General features: G+C 26.2%; 2 protein-coding genes across 2 annotated transcripts; one reads left to right on the top strand and one right to left on the bottom strand.

Annotated features, from left to right (window-relative positions):
- Window positions 1-1,865: 1,865 nt before the first annotated feature.
- Window positions 1,866-9,256, top strand: Bma-pyk-2.1 (pyruvate kinase, muscle isozyme, putative; the record flags this gene model as incomplete). Its single annotated transcript, XM_043079251.1, has 13 exons — window positions 1,866-1,897; window positions 2,177-2,280; window positions 2,514-2,605; window positions 3,230-3,349; window positions 4,771-4,957; window positions 5,770-5,909; window positions 6,292-6,422; window positions 6,901-7,097; window positions 7,343-7,449; window positions 7,661-7,827; window positions 8,185-8,303; window positions 8,587-8,709; window positions 9,216-9,256. The coding sequence occupies 13 exons, from the start codon at window positions 1,866-1,868 to the stop codon at window positions 9,254-9,256; spliced, it is 1,560 nt and encodes a 519-aa protein (XP_042935185.1).
- A 2,302-nt stretch (window positions 9,257-11,558) lies between these two features.
- Window positions 11,559-18,804, bottom strand: Bm8033 (Pygopus homolog 1, putative; the record flags this gene model as incomplete). Its single annotated transcript, XM_043079250.1, has 14 exons — window positions 11,559-11,672; window positions 11,855-11,917; window positions 12,083-12,259; window positions 12,855-12,961; window positions 13,048-13,122; window positions 13,337-13,638; window positions 13,780-14,053; window positions 14,978-15,082; window positions 15,212-15,504; window positions 15,679-15,832; window positions 16,065-16,271; window positions 16,675-16,881; window positions 17,065-17,194; window positions 18,715-18,804. The coding sequence occupies 14 exons, from the start codon at window positions 18,802-18,804 to the stop codon at window positions 11,559-11,561; spliced, it is 2,298 nt and encodes a 765-aa protein (XP_042935184.1).
- Between the last annotated feature and the right edge of the window lie 1,573 nt (window positions 18,805-20,377).

Here is a 20,377-nt window from a genome sequence, read left to right as displayed (position 1 = left end):
AATTTCTAAAATAAAGATAAACATTTTGAAAAAAACAAATCAGATTGTAAGATAAAAATAGGAAGTCATTATGGGAAAAGGAATTAATAGCATAATAATAGAAATAAAAGATATTAAATATGTGGTCATTGAGTTACGTAAACTTTGAAGAATACTCAATCACTCATAAGCTCAATTGATTTCATCTCATCCAAATACATCTTTTATTTATTACCCCAATTGCTAACAACAATGATTAGGAAGAATTTTCAGCTCAAAAATGAGGTACAAAAGAAAAATATTAAATATTAAATATTAGTCAAATATCCTCAAAGCCTTTTGGCAAACATTTTGGGACATATAGAGAAATAAATATTTAATCATTCTTTGAGAGAGAACTAAAAGAGAACACTCTTTTCCAAGAAATGTCTTAATAAGAACATTCGGTGAGAAAGAAATTATATTAGTCAACGAAGCAGAAGAACTCCGCGGTGTATGAAAATAAGCCGAGATAGAATAAATTTAAAAAAAAAAAAAAAGAAAATAACAAGTATCATAATAAAATTACCACACGGAAGATTCTTAAAGCAATCCTTAAAGTGAATATTCTTGTACTCTTTGGAAGTATCACAATGAAAGAAATTCAACAAATCAAGTAAGGAAATTCAATAAATTAATTTGTGAAATCAATGCACATAAAGAATGAACCAATCGTTCTGTGAATTAAAAGAGGAAAAAAAATGATAAATTTATACCAATGTGATCAAATTCGTCCTTTTCACGGTTTTTTTCTTCTTCTTAAGCATTAATTTATAACAAGGTATATTATTTTACAATAAGGAAGAGTGAATATGCCGTAAAGTAGGTCAGCTAAACAAAGAACTGCTAACCTTGTTCAAATTTCAATACATTTTACAGCTAGTAAGAAATGGACAAACAACAGAAGATGTCAATTAAATAAGGAGCTGATAATTGTAAACAATCTAATTGGGGACAAATTCTTACACATATTCTTTGTCAACAAACAATAAATTCAGTTACAAGGAAAATGAATATTAGATAAATGATTTCTTACATTATTTGTTCAAAGGAATATTTAAACTATGCAATCCTTAATTGGTTACATTCAAAAATTTGTATCGTTAATTTTATGGATTATATATAATTTTATTTCCACATATTATAATTCATTATAATTTAGTTTTTTTCCGCCAATCAATAATAATCATAAATTTATTAATTTTATTAGTTCAAATTGATTACATCCAAAAAAAAAAAAAAAAAAAATTTTACAGATTGTTATCAATAAATGATTGATACATACATACAAATACAAATACACTGTAACAGTAGTAAATGAATTATTTGAAAATATGGTTATGGTTAAATTTTCTTCCTTTTTTCTTTGGCCAAAAATACTAATTGTTCATTTTATAAACAAAGCGAAGAAAGTGTAAAAGAAGAGAGTAACAGATTGACAAAAGAATGAAACGAACAAAGGTCATTTAACAGTGAAGGGATGTAAGGGTGATAAATAGAAAAACAAAATCGGAATATTTTGATATTCCGCGTATCTATACGAAAGACGATACTTTAACTACTTCTCTACCATTAGACTAAACATGCTAAAGTATTTGTTTATTGTAGATGAAATTAAATTGGACTAAATTTTCTATTATAATCGAAATAAAGTTGTACTCTGTGGTAATCGGTATAAAGTTAGATTATTTCTCTATTATAATTCGAAATATCGGTCTTTTTTTCTGTAATAGATGGAATAATCTGAATTGATTTTCCATTTTAGACGGAATAAGTTGGACTAATTTTATTATTAATTATTCTGTTTGTAGTACGAACTTTACAACAAGTTTATATTGAAACGAATAATGATAGCAAAATTAGAAAGTATCAATAATGAGTATGTCTTTTTTTTTTTTTAATTTTTTTCCCTTTTTATTCAATTTTTTTTTTTTACATTTTCATTTTTAGTATCGTTTTTTTCTGTATTTCTATTCTTTATTCATTTATTGCAGTAAATAAATAAATGATAAAATGATAATCTATCGATTAATGAATATTAGCATCTTAAAGCACACATTGTATTATTCAATTAAGAATAAAATGAAAAAAAAAATTAATCTTATTTGTTTATTCATTTTCTTTTTTAATGTAAATATTATCAATAATATCATTTCAGTGATATACCTATGATAATTTCAACTCAATTAGAACATTTATGTCATTTAAATATATCACAACAACCAACATTGCATCGCAAAACTTCGATCATTTGCACGATTGGTTTGCTTATGATAATTTAGTAACTTATATAAAAAATATATATAATTTAATATCTTATGATAATTTAGTAACTTATATAAAAAATATATAATTTAATATCTTATGATAATTTAGTAACTAATTTTATAAAACTAAAATTTAATGAAAAAAAAAAAAAAAATAAGCAAACAGATTTTAGTTTAACAATTTATATGTTATGATAATATATTTTGTAAATATTTGATCACTTTTAGGTCCAGCATGTGATACAGTAGAGAAATTAAAAGCAATGATTGCTAATGGAATGAATATTGCTCGTCTTAATTTCAGTCATGGTAGTCATGAGGTTTTTATAAAAATTTATTATATTTCTGTTTATTTAATATTTGTTATTTGAAAAAATTTTAAGCTCAATACTGATTAATTGTTCAATTGATTAGTTTGTTTGTCTTTTTTTTTCTCTTCTTTTAAAAAATTTTCTTAGGTATTTGTTGCTATTAATTGCACTTAACCACAACAGCTGCTCATATCAAATTTAGCAAATGAAGTTTTAAATGAAATTTAAAACGTTCAAATACATAAAAATGACACAGTGCTATCGAAATTATCATTTTATTATTAATACAATAAATTTAATAATCATAAAATACAAAAGCTTAATTAATGTTCAATTTTTAGTCTAAAAAATATTTCAAGAAGTTTTTAATCTTCAAGCTTATCTTATATTTAGAAAATGAAAATTTATTTGGGATTCAGATATAGTCAATCATATAGCCTAGAAAATTTTTAATTCTCTAGTTTGAATCTCTATATTTGAGTGTGAAAATTTTTCCTTCAACAAATGGAATAAAACTAAGATTATATGACTCCTCTATCTGATTTAAATTAAAGATTAAAAAAAAAAGAATACACAAATATAGAGAAATATGATAAGTTGATAAGCTAAATTGATAATTTTTTATTATTTTAGTTCCATGCTCAAACAATTCAAAATATTAGAGAAGCATTAAGAAGCAAAGATGATATGACGAATGTTGCAATCGCTTTAGATACCAAAGGACCAGAAATTAGAACCGGAATTATCGAAACGGTAAATTTGAATTACCTTATCATAATTTTTGTTTTAACACAAAAAATTGCAATACAACTTTCTTTTCAGTCAAATAATCATGCATTGTTAAATTTGCAAATAATTCAAGCATTTTCAAGTTTAAAACTTAAATATTTGTTAAGTTTTGAATTTGATACATTTTATTATAGAATTTAGGAAATAAATGCATATGAAAAAATCACAAAATAATATTGTTCAATTGAAATTATTTGATGTTATTTAACATGATTAATGATAGTTTGTTTATAGTTTATATTTGTTAAACCAATTACTTTAATTGTTTAAAGAAATTAATTACGCATTTGGACCGGAAAATTTCAGATTATTATAATTAAGACTGAAAAAATCGTTAGTTAAAATAGAAACAATAACAATTAAAGATTTTTTACTAATATAGAACTGTTTATTTTAGTAGCTTTGAAAAACTAATTGTAAAATTAATCAATCTTTTAATGTTTAATTATTTTCTAAAAAGAAATTTTTTATATTTTTCTACTGTTCTGCTAACCATTGAGATATTTTTCATACAAAATATTTTTGTTGAAGAATTGGTGGTATTTGACTGCGGAGAAATCAAATAATATTTGATATTAGGTGCAGATCTTGTTTCAATTATATATAGGATTGGGCATTATTGTGAAGAAGACCTGGACCTGATATTAAATGCTGATATGAAAAGGACCTGGTCCTAATATCAACTACTGACATTATTATGAAAAGGGCCTAGTTGAAACACAATAGTTGAGGGTAGATTTGCTGATCATACTTGTTAAGTGTAATCATATCATAAATAATCATTCAGAAAGCTTCAGTGCATATCTGTCCAAGAAGAATGTCGCAATTTGTCACATACAACAAACTTTTCGTCACATGACACAGTATATAGAATGCAAGAGAATAACATTTGAAACATAATTTTTTTGATTATCGATTATTTCATAGGGATTTTTTATCAAAATTTTTCAACATTTTTAATTTGTTTTCTTCAATGCGAAGTGATTGTAAAATTATAGGATTAATTTTCACTTATAATTACGGAAATTCAATCGAAGATCAACCTGCATAATAATGAAAATAATAACAATAATTATTATTATATAACAATAACAATAATTACATTATTATTATTATTACTGTTATTATCCATTATTATTATTGTTATTATTATCCATTATTATTATTATTATTATTATTATTATTATTATTATTATTATTATTATTATTATTATTATTATTATTATTATTATTATTATTATTATTATCCATTATTATTATTATGAATATTTGCTGATGTTTGTTAACAAAATATATTTGATATTGAAAGGTATCATATTAATTAGTGCTATATATTTGAATATCTTTTGTGAAAAAAAAAAAAAGAAGAAATGAACAAAACACAGGGAGAAGAGGACGAAGTGTTACTGCGAAGTGGTGATGATGTGATTGTAACAATGAATGATACATTTATGTCAAAATGTTCCTCAAAAATAATTTATATCGATTACAAAAATATTATCAACGTGATAAAAACTGGTTCTATCATTTACATTGATGATGGACTCATAATGCTTCTTGTCGGAGGAATTGGTAAATTTTATTGTTTTATTGGTTTGAAAAAAATATCATTTGATTTCTTTTCTACCGTAACAATAAAAGTTGTTTTTTCAATTTATTTGTCAATAATTAGCATAAATTTTGCTATTACTCTTTTAGGAAAATGTAGCGAAACTTTTGAGGAATGTATGCTTATTTAAGAAAAATTATTTAAATTTTTTTTAGAAATATTTAAAATCATTATTTATTGATTAAAATTAAGCGCAGAATCATACAAAATATATGTGTTTCACCTTTCATAACATGAAAACAAGTAAAAAAACAATGATATTTGATAAACAACAATCAATAAAATCCAATAAAGTAATCTTTATTGTTATTGAATTACATATAACAATAATTGAGGATCAACCTGCATAATAATGAAAATAATAATAATTATTATTATTAGTGTATTAAATTCATTTAAATATTTAATAAATTTAATTAATCAGCTGTTTTTATGATATGGAAAAAAATTTTTTTTCTTCATTACTGTTATCAAATACTTAATATACTTAAAATATACTTAAAAATATTAATGAAACAACTGATAACTATTACTAAAATATTAAATTCATTAAAATAATTTTTGAATATTGTTGAATTAGTTAGATGATGAATATCATTACACTATCAAATTTCATCAAAACATTTATTAAATTTATTCGAATTAAAGTCGCAATAGATAATCTTATATCTTTTAAAAAACGAAGAAAAAATAAACATTAAATTAAAAATAGCAAAGTATTTTATTTTAATGAAACACTTTTTGTTCGAATATTTGACTCGCGATATTTTTGCAGATAATGAATTGATTCATTGTAAAATCGAGAATGGCGGATTACTTGGTAGCAAAAAAGGTGTAAATTTACCGGGTGCATTAGTTGATTTTCCGGCTGTTAGCGAAAGAGATTGTAAAGATTTACGATTTGCTATTGAAATGGTTTGTTGGAAGTTTATAAAATAGCTATGGCAAATAATTGATGATGAAAAAAATGAATTTATATTATAAATCAGGTCAAAAGGGATTTGCTAATAATAATAGTAATAAAGTTAGGAATAATAAAACAATGATAATAACAATAAAGTAATAAAATAATAATAATAGCAATAATAATAAATTTTAACATAGAATTTACCTGAACCAAATTAGAATATTGAAAATTTGATATTTTCATTCTTAGATTTTAAAAAACATTTTGAAATAGTTTGAAATTTAATACAAATAGAATTTTTAATGAATTATTAATATTAAGTATTTTTTATTGTGTAATATTTTCTTCAATTTTATAGTTTGATTGATTTTTTCTCTTTTTTTCTTCAAGGATATTGATATTATTTTTGCGTCTTTCATTCGAAATGCTAATGGAATTCGCGAAATGCGTAAAATTCTCGGTGAAAAAGGAAAGCAAATTAAAATTATTGCAAAAATTGAAAATCAACAAGGAGTTGACAAGTAAAAAAATTTTAATTTAATTCAACTTCTTATCAATAACTTTCTGTATAAATTAATTAAATTTAAATTATGAGAATTGTTTAGTTACACTTGACATACAATTAGTTTTTCCATTGAATCAATCACACAATGTATTTAATATTGCAATTTTTTTTTTTAATTTTATTATTTTTTGAAAAATAATTGCAACATTCTATCCTAATTTCCATTTCATAATTTGTATTTATACCAATTTAATTCTAATTTAATTAATGAAGTATTAGTATTCTTTGAATTATTTCCATAGTTTATTATTTTGTATTAATTTTTCTGTTTCTGTTTCTCTTTTTATTTGATATAGCAATATTAATAAATTTCACAAAATTTCAACTTAAAATATTGCAATTAAACTTTGTTAAATCAAAAAAATAAATGAAGTAATAGTTGAATAACATAAATCTTTCGAATTTTGGTTGTAAAATTTCAAACTTTTTTTTAGCGCTGATGAAATTATTCGTGAAGCAGATGGAATAATGGTAGCACGCGGTGATTTAGGTATTGAAATACCACCTGAGAAAGTATTTCTTGTGCAAAAAATGCTTACCGCTAAATGTAATATAGCTGGTAAACCGGTCATTTGCGCTACACAAATGCTTGAATCAATGATTTATAAGCCACGACCTACTCGAGCTGAAGGTATGTATTTTTTGATATGAAACTTTTTTTTTTTTTTTGAATAGCTATTTAAATTTTAATTGCCAATTGTTTTTTTTTTTTTTTTTTTTTAATTCATTTTATTGAATATCTTCTCTTTTTCTATACAATTTCATTATGTTAGGTATAAAATTAATAACAAGTATTATTAATTATCACCACTGATAAGTTCTGTATATAAAATTGGATGATATGATATGGTGATAAAATATAAAGTTTATTTTTAGGCAGTGATGTAGCAAATGCTGTTTTGGATGGTGCTGATTGTGTAATGTTAAGCGGTGAAACAGCTAAAGGAAAATATCCAATTGAAGCATTACGAACAATGCATCAGGTTTTTTTTTTTTTTTTATTTTTAATTCTTTTCAGTTTTCTTTTTGAAATTTTCATTTTCAAATTTATATAATTGAATTTTGCATTAAATATATATGTGTGTAAATTATTACTGCACATATCACTATTACACATATCATATCATATCATATCATATCATATCACATATGTCACTAATGCTAATAATAATTAATCAAATTTTTAAATTATAGCTTTGTAAACAAGCAGAAATGGCAATTTTTTATACGAAAACATCAGAGGAGCTAATACGTTTAACGCCAAAACCAACTGATCACGCTCATACTATTGCAATTGCTGCAAATTCAGCAGTGCAATCATGTCAAGCTGTAGCTGTCATTTGTATTACTGTTAGCGGAAGGTTAAGTAATAGTTTGATTATGTGATTAGAAATAATGATTTAATCAGTTAATTATAATATTGCTTATTTTAATTCAATCAATCATTTAACGAATCAATTTTTTGACTGACTTGAGCAAATCACTTAAGAATATAATGCATATTAATTATTTATGAATTTGCATAATTATCTGCAATACTTTTTTTTTTTTTGCTTAAAAAATAATTTTATCAAAAAAAAAAAAAGTGAAAAATAAAATAATTTTAATTGTAGTTGAAATTAAAATTTGTTAAAATTTAAAAGAAAAAAAAATGAAATAAACTATTTCATAATAAATAATAAATAAATTATTATTAATTTAGTAATGCTTCATTTCAGAGCAGCAACTCTAGTTTCACGATATCGACCACCTGTACCGATTTATGCTGTATGTACAAATCGTGCTATCACACGACAACTTCATTTATGGCGTAGCATTTATCCATTATATTTTAAAGGTTCATTTCAAAATTATTAAAATCAAATTTTTTTTTTTCAAATCATAAAAATTTCCTTTTCACTTTTAATGTTTTCAAAAAATTCAAATTTTTAAACAAAAATTTTGAAATTTTAAAAAATAATGAAATTAATCATAGATGATAAGCTTATTATACTATTGTTATGTTAAAATAAAAAAACTAAACACAAGTTCTATTTTTTATCAAATCAAAATTTAAAAAATAAAAGAACAAACAAGTTTTAATTTAATAAAACTTAATGTGAAATAATCAACAAATTTAGCAATAAATATGGATTGGAGAGAAGATTTATATGATCGTATTCATTATGCTGTAAAATGCGGTAAAGAGCAAGATATTATACATGATGGTGATTTGTTGGTTGTTGTTAGTGGTACAACTCATGGTATGTAATTATTATTCATATGTAATTTTAATTAAATCATTATGAAAATATATATTTTAATTAAATTATTGCATAAATATTGGCAATAAGTATACATGTTTGAAAATATTACTAGATAATATATACTCCTTAATAGATAGATATAGTTATCACATTGGGAATATATTTAATAAATATAACAAAAAAAAAAAGAAAGCGATAAAAATTTTTGACAAAAATATAAGAAAAGGAAATTAGAAAAAAAAAAAAAAGAAAAAAGAAAGCAAAATGATGATAATAACCATTCATTTTCATCTATAAATTATATTTGTTTCATTTCTTCTTTCTCCTTTTTTTCATTATTTTACAAGTGTAAATAAAATATTTAGTAGTAATTAATGAATTAATTAATTGAATAAACAAATAAATTATATTAATAATTAACAATGAATAATAAATAAAAATAATAGCTTTTATTTCTGCTTTATATTTGAATTAATAAATACAAATGGATAGAATATTTTCAGGATATGGTGCTACATATGGACTACGTATTGTTAAAGCTTAATAATTTGAATAAATATTATTTTTGCTTTTTACTAATAGATTTGAATAAATATTGTTTTTACTTTTTATTGATAGATTTCAATAAATATTATTTTTACATTTCTGTTTTTTTTTTTTTTTTTTTTTCTTAATTTTACCATTAAAAAAATGAAAAATAAAATTTTGCTAACTATACATCCATACATTTATGAATGCATTAATGTTTAAATGTTAATGAAATTTTCTGAATAAATTCAATTTATTCGTTTTTTCTTTTCTTTTTTCCCTTTTACTCTATCATTTTATCATTTATGCAATAATTTAAAATATTCGCTGAAATCGTCGTTTGCTTCATTTTTTGCTGATAATTGAATTTATTCACAATATATGGTTGATTAACAGATAAACGAGGGAGAGAGAGAGAGAGAGAGAGAGAGAGAGGGAAGGAAAGAGGAAAACAATGACGGAAAGAAAATGGAAATTGCAACTTTTTCATTTTTCTTGTTTCATTCTACTTCCATTCAATTTTTTATTTCTTTAACACTATTTCCATTCAATAAATTATGCAACAAATTAGAGTCCATTAATTGCACCATTTCATTTCTGTTCAAATTTTAATGTGAAAGTTGAAATAAAATTGGAAGTTAGCCATAACATTTCATCTCTTAACTTATCACTCATCTTTAACGTTACCAAATTTTTAAAATTTTAACGAATAGAGCAAAACTATAGCCAAAAATGCGAAACATTCCTTAATTAACATTGAATATTGATTGAGAGACATTGGTCATACTTGCTCTTCACTTTTTCAAATGCTACTGATTGTGAAAGTGAAAGGATTAAAATTGAACAAAATATTGTCAAGTAATTAATTAATTGATTAAATGTGAAGAAATATCTGATTTTAACTACAAGCTAAAAACTCATAATTACTTCTTCCTTTGATTGCAAGTAAAGTAATTTCCATCAAATATGACTGCTAGTATTTCAATAACAATTTTCGTTTTCTTATTATAGTTTTACTAAATTGATAAATTATATGTAGGCAACCAATATAAATTTATACATCTAAAGCAAAAAAAAAAAAACGATGAAATCGAGATGGATAGATATATTCTTTTATCATATATATCAAATACAGACACAATATTCAGATTATATCGATGTTCGTTTTAAATGAAAGCCTATAATTTAAACTTTTTAATTTAAATTACGGATACAACGGAAGAAAAAAAAATCTATGAAAGAACCGTTTGAAAGGAAAGGCGAAATATAACATGCGTGATGTTCATCATTGCCACCAGTATTATTTTCGTCAACATTCATCAAATATACAAATTAAATTAATATGTCGAATTATTAGTATTGTTATTCTTACTATTATTATTGCAGAATAATGAATGAAAATGAATAGTTTGGTATCATTTAGAAATGCAACCTTCTAAATGACTAATTGAAAGTTGGGAGTGATTATCGAATGAATGACAAGGATAGATGGAATAAATATAATAATTAAAAATAAAAGGAAATAAAGAACTGAGAATGTTGTTAAATCTGATTTCACTTTAGAAACATTAATGATGGTTTTGAGAATTACTCCAAACAAGAAATTTAAACATTTCAAACATAACAACATTCAGATTATAAACGATTCGCGTAATGATAATTTTTCAAAATTATTTCAATTCTAATAAATCCTATTTATAAGTCTATTGAAAAAGACTATATGCTAAGCAATTAGGATGCGCCATATTAAAGCACCATACGTATGGCAAATATATGTTCTTAATAAAAAGACAATCATTACAATACAAAATAAATAATTCAAAATTATCAAAAGCTAAATTTTTTGTTTTCTAGTAATGAGACCGTAAAAATGTCCACGCCTAATTCATCTCATTTCACAATAATAGATACAAAATTAACTGAAAGAATCATAAGATGATAAATATAAATATATAAGAATATAAAGGTATTAAAATATACGAGTATACAAAAACCCATATTCAAACATATGTGAACATACTTGGAACCTAAAGATACACTAAATATATTGCTGACACAACAAAACAAACAATCATAAAATATTGAACATATGCAATAATACATTCAAATATTTAATGGATATACACCCAATAGTTTTTAACCTACTACATATATAATAATGATAAATTCAAACATTCAACATGTATACAAATGTATATAATGATATAATAAATATGGAGACATATAGGAAGTACCAAAAATATGATAATACAATATCAATTGTGAAAACAATAAGAATAAATAAAAAACGCAAAAAAGATAACTGAATATCTAAGCATCTAAGCAAATGTAAGTTGCGTCTGCTGACGGCATAAACAATCCGGACAAATCCATTCTGCACATGGTTCTGCAATGATAGCACGGAATGCATCCAATAATAATCCGCTACATTCCTAAAGCGAAAAAAAAGCAATATTTGATAAACTAAATAACAACAAATTCTTTGCATTATTTCTAATAAGGTAACTGAATGAAGAGAGATGAAAATGGATAAAATAGAGCGAAAGATAGAACAGATTTTACAGTTAAAAAAAATATATATAGATTGGAAAACTGACTTTGACAAAAACCTTACCTGATGAAAGAAACGCCGACAACCTTCACCATTTGCTGTGCATTGAATACTGAGCTGATCACTCTATAAAATTATTAGAAATCGTAATGACAATTTAGTAGAACAGAAATTGAAGATATTTTAAAAAATTTTTGAATCATCCATTTTTCAGCATATACCCCAATAAAACAATATAATTGAATTTGAGAAAAAAAGTTAAGACTAATAATAAACAATACTAAAATTTACCCGTAGTTCTTCTGTACAGCTTACACAACGTTGTCTGTTACCGGTACTTGTGTTCTGACCACTCGAAGAACCATTTAGTACAGTAAACGAATCACCGCTAGCACTGGTTGTGATAGCACTATTGGTTGTCATATTATTGCAAATAGTATCACTACCGTTACTATTGTTCCGTTGAGACTGAAAATAACGTTATTTCAAGTAGAATGTGATCAGAGAAAATTTTCAACCTTGATATGATAAGTTATCACTTTTGTTAATAAAAATAAAGACACATTAAAATATCACACATTCAGTAGTTTCTTATACCATACACAGATGAGCCTTACGGACAGTTACTGTTACACAAACATTGTTAAGTCGGATGTTGCTGCTACTGGACCAGAATCCGGATTTCCTTCCATAAATATTAGCTCAAAATTTCTAATTGAAAACAAAATTGCAATTCATCCAAATCTGTAGCTTTAAGCATCTTTATTAACCCACCCTCTTAAAAATCCTGAACATCTAGAAGTCCCGAAACAATGATTCTGGTTGATCCAATAAGAAAAGAGAAACCTAGCTGAATGGGGCATTTCCACTGAAGACTTTCGTTATCAAATTTGAATTACGTGAACAAATTAGAACAGAATATTTTCAGAAAAAAAAAGTGCTTGTTAGGCTACCTTGTAATGCTACTTTATCGCTGTTATCACGCTAATTTAAAAATCAAAATTTGCTCCGAACTCGATAAATTTTTGAATAAAACAAACAAAAAATGTGACTACTAATAGACCTGGAAGCCATCAACAAAACCGTTTTGTTCGAAACCACCATAACTTCTTGTCATCATCATCGAATTTGCGATCATTTGAGAAGTTGATTGCTGTTGAGGTGGAGTATCTAGAAATGGTGAGGCAAATGCATTTAAGTTTAAACATAATAATTAGTTCAGACTGATAGGAATGTAAAATCAGTTAATAATTCACCTGTTACACTTGGTGCTGATGCCATTGGAGAGCAGTACGACATTGATGTACAACTCATACTTGTTGAAGGTCGAACTACAAATAGTTAACTCTTAAACCGGATAGTAACCCGAATTTTTGGGCATTTTCATCATTACTTAAATATATGATTCATATTTCGCAGACATTCAAATGGTTAGATCATTTGGCTGGAATCAGTGATATTTTACAAGAGGTGTAACATCTCGAATATTAAATAATTGTGATCTTACTAATAACTTTAAAGATCAGACAGAAAAACTTGACGAACCATCAAAATGATCAAACTGTCCTAATCCAACTCCTCCAGCAGTTCCATTAGCAGGTGTCAATGGTACCATTGCTTGCTGCTGTGGTAGTGGTGGCATGCCACCACGATTACCACAAATATTCTGCAACAAATAAAAATCCTGTGATGGAACTGACATGGGTAACATCATTCCAGGCACTACTGGTTGCTGTTGTTGCTGTCCAGATGCTAACAACGATTGCTGTTTCCGCCTTGCGGCTAAATGCTGTTCATCTGTGATGGCAAGATTTGGTATTGATGCAGCTGCTTTGTTAGCTTTGGATCTGCAAATAGAGTCAATAAGTCATTTCGTTAAGGCTTACCAGAAAAGGGAAAAAAAAGAAAATCATGTGAATGGTGCAAAATATTCAAAAATACTTATTTAGTTGTTTCTCTTTGACTTAAAAAACAACAAACTAATATACCTTTTATTATTTCCTTTCTTTCCTACTGTGGCACCAACATTTTGTTGCTGATTCATACCAATAACACCCATAACAGGTCCCATTCTTTCACCATTCATGTTCACCATTCCCATGGGATTCATTTGTGCACCAGTATTCAAAGGCATCATACTAGAAGTTCCAGGTTCAGGTCTTGCAACTGGTTGTCCCCCAAAATAAGGTTGACCAGGAGCACCTCCCGGTATGCAGTATGGACCTGATACAGCTGGTAGGTATTCAGGACGCTGCATACAACCTGCAAAATAATGATAAAATCGATTGGTTATATGTACATATCACTTCTTTAATTACTGATCAATTAATTGTAAATGTTACAATAATTGATACGAGTAATAAACACCGAATTTGTTGCAAATATTACAAAGCTTATATTTTTGAGGAATAACCATCGTTAAAAAATATTTAAATTAAAAATATTCAAAGTTTATTTTCATCTCTAATATATATATATAACCAAATTTACGAATCATTTAGAATTACAAAACTCTTATGCCTTGGTTTAATTTTTCATATAGCACGTTACTTTAATTAGGAGGATTAAAGACAAAACTAAAGTAGAAAAACATGAAAGGATTTGACCCGAATATAGTGAAGCTTGAAACATGTGATTTCTCCCAAGTGGCTGCACGAAATATTTTTCACATATAATTAATGATCATAAGGAAATATTTTAGAATGCTTTTGATTTCTTGCATATGCATGTTTTTGAAGTAGCACTTGCAATTTTGTTCACATATGATTGGACATATATGTTTAAAATCCATGCTTAAAGCGATATAAGATGAATAAAAAAAGTTTCATAAACGGCTTCAGAAATGACGTTATATAGAAGAAGTATAAATACTTTTTATAAATGCTGTATAGTATTCCCTAATTTTTGAAGGAAAACAAACAGGTTTGAAATATTGAAACTAAATGAAATATGAGAATATTACGCCCGATCTTTTTCTTATAATCAAAAAAGGTATCGGTACTTGTAATATCGGGAATGACGAAAACTAGATTTCAAAAGTTTTAGAAGAGAAATTTTTAAAGACCCTGTGCAAGAGTAAAATTTCATTACATATATATATATATATAATTCAGTAATTGCAGAACAAAATAATCCACCATATGTAAGCAATCTATCAATTTTCTATGTTAGGAATATAATGATTACCCGGTGGTCCTAACATTTGTTGCGTTGGTGGTCCTTGAATACAATATGGATTTCCAAAACCTTGGGTTGGAATTGGTGCATTACCCATTGACAACGGTGGACAACCTGAAAATACCAATTAATGCCAAAACTAGATGAATGGTCATCAAATTATATTCTTATTGGGAATAAAAGCCATAAAGAGATGATGGAATTATGTCAATAATTTTTATAAATAAAGGGATACGAATATACCTGGTGAAGCATTTCCTTGAACTCTATTATTTCGTAACATCCCAAAAGCTGCACCATTTCCAGGAATTTGTTGTTGCTGCTGCTGTCTTTGCTGTTGTGGATTCCCATAAACCACCGAATTTTCCATTGCAACAACATTGGGAGCAAAAACGGAACCAGATCTTGGTCCAGAAAGCGCTGGATAAGGTGGCATGAATGATGGTAACGGTGCTCCGTTACGATAGGTGGCCAAATTCTTATTCGCTGCAATACATGCTCGATATGCTGATTCAGGATACGGGACACGAAGATGCCTGTAAAAAAATATTTAAACACAAATATGCTTTAGCAAACTTTCAAACCATTAAAATCACTCTAAAAGGTTTCTATTTATTCACAAAATATTCTTTTCTCTTTCTATCTCCGCTGACATGTTAAGAAAGGTAAGAATGAATAATGCAAAAAATTAATCCACGAATAGTTCTGACCGAGGTAACTCTAGCTGTCCTCCAGAATCTAACGGGTTTCCAGTGTTGATATACTGCGGTGGTCGTTGATTGAACATCATTTGGGTAGTTGTGGTATTACAGCGTGTACTGCATAATTCTTCCTCTTCGAATGGATCACGGATTACTAAGATATCTAGAAAAAATTTTTTCCTAATCACCTACATTTTATCACTGTTTCAGTTGTTATAAAGCCTTTCTTGATAAGTTAATTGTCTACTAAAATCTCACTGAATCCGGCATATATCCAATTGTGCTACCATTCATGCAGTTCATTCTTATCTTTCGTTCAAAAAAGTGATGTGAAAAACAATTTAGCATATATAAATTTATGACAATCTAATCCGATAAATAAACAGAAAACTAACCAGCATTTTTAGAGGCACAAACAGATGTAGCGGTATTGTTTGTAACTAAACCATTCATATTTGTAGTAACAGATCCAGCAGCACTTGTAACAGTAACTGTAGTGCTTGTAATCGGTATTTGTATATTCGTAGCAGAGGAGGATGACGATGATGGTCGACTCCGACTACTACAACTAGAAGGTCGTCGAACTGATAATGATTGAGAACCTTCAAAACAATAACATGCTTAATTAACAACATGAATTAAGCTTTCAGCAGTATATAACACAAGCACAAAATGCAATTTATATTTTTAGTAAGAAATTCAACAGCACTCGCAATATTAATTGTAGTAATGTTAATCAACCAGGACGGTAGTGGCTAACCCCTCCAATTCGTATATAAAAAAAAATAGGAAAATCTAATATGGACTATATTCGAATTTAAATATCAATAAGTGATTAATGATAAATATCGTTACAAAGGATCAATTCTCTATCATAAAAACGAGAAAGTTCCCTTAGGAAATATGTAGCATTGTCAATATATTATGAAAATTAACTTTATCATGCAATACACCTGCTTTAGTAAATCAGCAAAATTGAGGAAAACAGATGTACCATATCCTTACCCAAATCAGTTAAAACTGATGCTGTCAAGCTGTCATTAGACATTGTTACTGATGGTATCGAACCAATAGCTTCACAATTCATATTTTGAGGCATAATGTTATTATTTGTTGTTGATGGTGGTTCCGGTGTTAAATTTTGATAAAATGACCGTTGTAATGTATAGCTTTGTTGTGGTTGTTGGGGAAAGAAATTTGCAGATGTTGCATCTATAATTTAGTAAAAAAGTACGGCTAGCAAAATTGAGGAACAAATACATAAAATACAGAAAACATAATAAACTCCTAAACGTATTCACAAATCTGCCTCAAAATTTAGAGTCATGTCATGGTTTTTCAGAACATTTTTAATAGTGCTGACATAACTAATAAAGTAAAACGAAGAAAAATTACCACAGGAATTATTCGAAAGTAAACGGTTGTTAGTAGATGACACTCCAATGGCAACTTGTGATGGATAAGTTGAATATGCACTTTGTTGAGATGGATACAATGATACTTGCGATGGCTGGACTGTACAACCCTATAAAATTAACAAAATTTTAACAAAATTTGGAATAAAAAAATGTTAATTTACAACTCTTTCAATGTTGATTGTGATCTCATTCAGGCTTACTAGATTTTCCAGTTCCAGATATTACAATAAAAGAAAGAAATGACAATTGTCACATTTATCCTCTTAACATCCACTAAATAAGTCTACAAATATTTTCATATAAGAAAAGTGCCAATAGATATGAATAGATTCTAATTGATAAGTGTTATTGTTTTATCTTATTTTTTTTTTCTCAAAAAAAAAAGAAGAAAAACATCCAAATATCATTTCATTATGACGTTAAACTAATTGTGCTAAAGCCTATAAAAATTATAAATGGTGGTAATAACTGGTCAAATAATAATGTTATTAAATGGTTCGGACAACATAAATTAAAAGATAATGAATGGTAAACGAAAAGTGCGCCAACTCTATAAAAACTCTATAAAAAAAAAAGCTAACGTTAGTTCAAATATGTGCTTTCAAATAAAATATAGATATATATATGCACAAAAATAAACTTCGTTCGCTTGGTTGCTATAGTAATAGAGCCATTTTTCCATTCATCCAGACGTTTTACTCTTATTTGAAATACATCTTCTTTATCAACTTCTAATTTTTAATAGGTTAAAATGAGCTAAAATAACTTCTTATATTCCTTTACAAATATATTATCCTTAATTTCCTGCTATCATAAGCATAAATCAAAAATTGATCACCAACTAAAAGGTTAACACTGAACATATTTAGCAACTTTCACTTTTCCGAAATGTTTTCCTAACTAAAATCCATAATTGTAAATGTCAATTTAATCACGTATCTTACTAGTTCTCATTCTCTTCTTACTGATCAATAGAATCAATAAAATTTGAAGCATGAAAATTGATCAGTTGTTAAGTTAATCATTAAACAGCAGCAACAACAGCAACAAGCTATCCGCAAATTGCACTTGCCAGGACTCATCTTCTTCCTCCTTAGTGCAACCTAATTAACCAACGAAGTGAATTTTTAAGATAGCTTACATTAACGTTATCATAATTATACACCATATGTTTGACGTCATTTCAGTTCATACGTCATTTGGGAATTTACGTTTAATAATTTTCAATATATCGTATTACAATGCATCCTTTCATAATATCGCATTGGTAATATTCGTAATGTAACAAAAAGAACGGTGAAACTTGTCTCTTTTATCCCTTTCTCAAAAGAAATAATTATAGCATCAGCTGTTAGATAATCATCCCATTTTTAATCTATCCAAATTGGCTAAAATGTTCGTCGATGATTTTGCAATTAGCACAATAGATAAGAGATTGCGATATCAACATAGGAAGAAAAAAAAGAGAGAGAGAGAGAGAGAAAACGCGACAGAAAAAAAGAAAGATAAACCTATGAAAAAGTTTAAATTGTGATTACGATAATTTAACAGTTGTTTGGATCTTCTTGGAATTTATTGAAATTTCAAAAATTTGAAGAAAGAAATTATAAATAAACAATTTACTAACCATAGCAATAGCAGTACCCGTTGGCATCATCATCATTGCACCACCAGTATTACCCGTTGCACGTACCAATGCTGTTGTAGCGGTGGCCATTAGTTTTAAATGCCAATATATAATTTAATTTTCAAATAATTTATGAACGAATACGTTTCATTAGCAAAATAAATTAGGCGTGCCGTATTTAAGGGTTAGATTTTAGCACAATTTGAAACTGAAAAAAAAAAAATTGGAGTAAAAAAAAAAAAAAAAAAAAAAAAAAAACAGGAAAAAAAAAAAACAAAAAATTAAGTTATTTTGGAAATAATAATCTATATTAATTACTAAATGATGTGAATCAATAGATGATGAAAAGTTACACATTTAACTGAAAATGTCGCTTACTAAACGCAATAGTTTATTTATGTGTAATAATTACATTAGATTGTTTGCATATTTCCTTTCTTTATTTATATTAAAAACTTTTAACGTACAATTTATTAGACATTTATAATTTAGATTTCGAAAAAAAAAATCCTTGCATTCGCGTGCAATTTTTTTTTTTCTTGGGACTTAAATTATTTTAGTTTCCGGAGAAAAAAAAAACATACATATATATTTACTTTTCTATTTACAACATTATGTAACAAACAGTACTTCTCTTATTTACATTATAATTATTTCCTTATCGTAAGAAACTATTTCTACCTCACTTATGCACGGATATGAATTTCAGTACGCACGTACGTATAATAAAAAGTCTTCAATTTATATAAATATAATTACTACTAAAAACCATTAGCAATTTTACCACAATTATGAGTTAATATTGTTAACTCAAGAAAGAAAAAACAAAACAAAACAAAACCAAAGAAAAAAAGAGACATAATTATTATGTAATAGTTGACATTTAATAATGAAACGTTACAGTTGAAAGTGACAACTAAAAAAAAACCCAAAAATTAAGAAAATTGAATATTTAAAAAAAAAAAAAGGAACAATTCCCAATATGAATGAGATCAGATTTAACAGCGTGTATCAATGCGAAACGTTCATCGTCTCAGAACATCTTGAAATTCTGAAGAGATGATAAATTCGTGGTTGCATCCATTTTAATAAGTATTCTTTCTGTTTTTTTCTTCTTATTTTCATCAAAATTAATTGAATTTAATAAAGAAATGAAATTTTCGTACAGAAATAATAGTATAATAATTCCCGCGAATTCTTGAATTGTATAATTAAAAATGCTAAAAAAGAAAAAAAAAAAAAAAAAAACCTTTCTCTCTTTTTAGCTTACACCCTTTCACTTTATTTTGAAAAATTTATTGCCATATCATTTCTTTTTTCTTTCTTCTTTTTTCGGTTTGCTATTTTCTTTAAGCTATCAATATATGGAACAGAAAAAAAGTGGAAGAAGAGAAAATCAAAAGAAAAAAGAACAAAAAGGGAATGAGGGAAAAGAAGAGAAGAAAATAGCAATATAATAATAATTTTTAGAAAAAGAAGAAAAATTTTTTCTTCCTTTTATGCTTATATTACAAAATACATAAATACTGAATAAAATTAAATGTCATATATATTATTTGTTGCTGCAAAAAAATGTTAGAAAAATTATATGTAAATTAAAATTTATAGTAGGTTAAATTAAATTAAATCATTACACTTTTTTTTTGTCTGTATAGAATATTTT

Source organism: Brugia malayi (assembly GCF_000002995.4).
Source record: "Brugia malayi strain FR3 genome assembly, contig: Bm_v4_Chr2_contig_001, whole genome shotgun sequence".
In the NCBI taxonomy this organism is placed as follows: Eukaryota; Metazoa; Nematoda; class Chromadorea; order Rhabditida; family Onchocercidae; genus Brugia; species Brugia malayi.
This window is presented reverse-complemented; position numbering and strand designations above follow the sequence as displayed.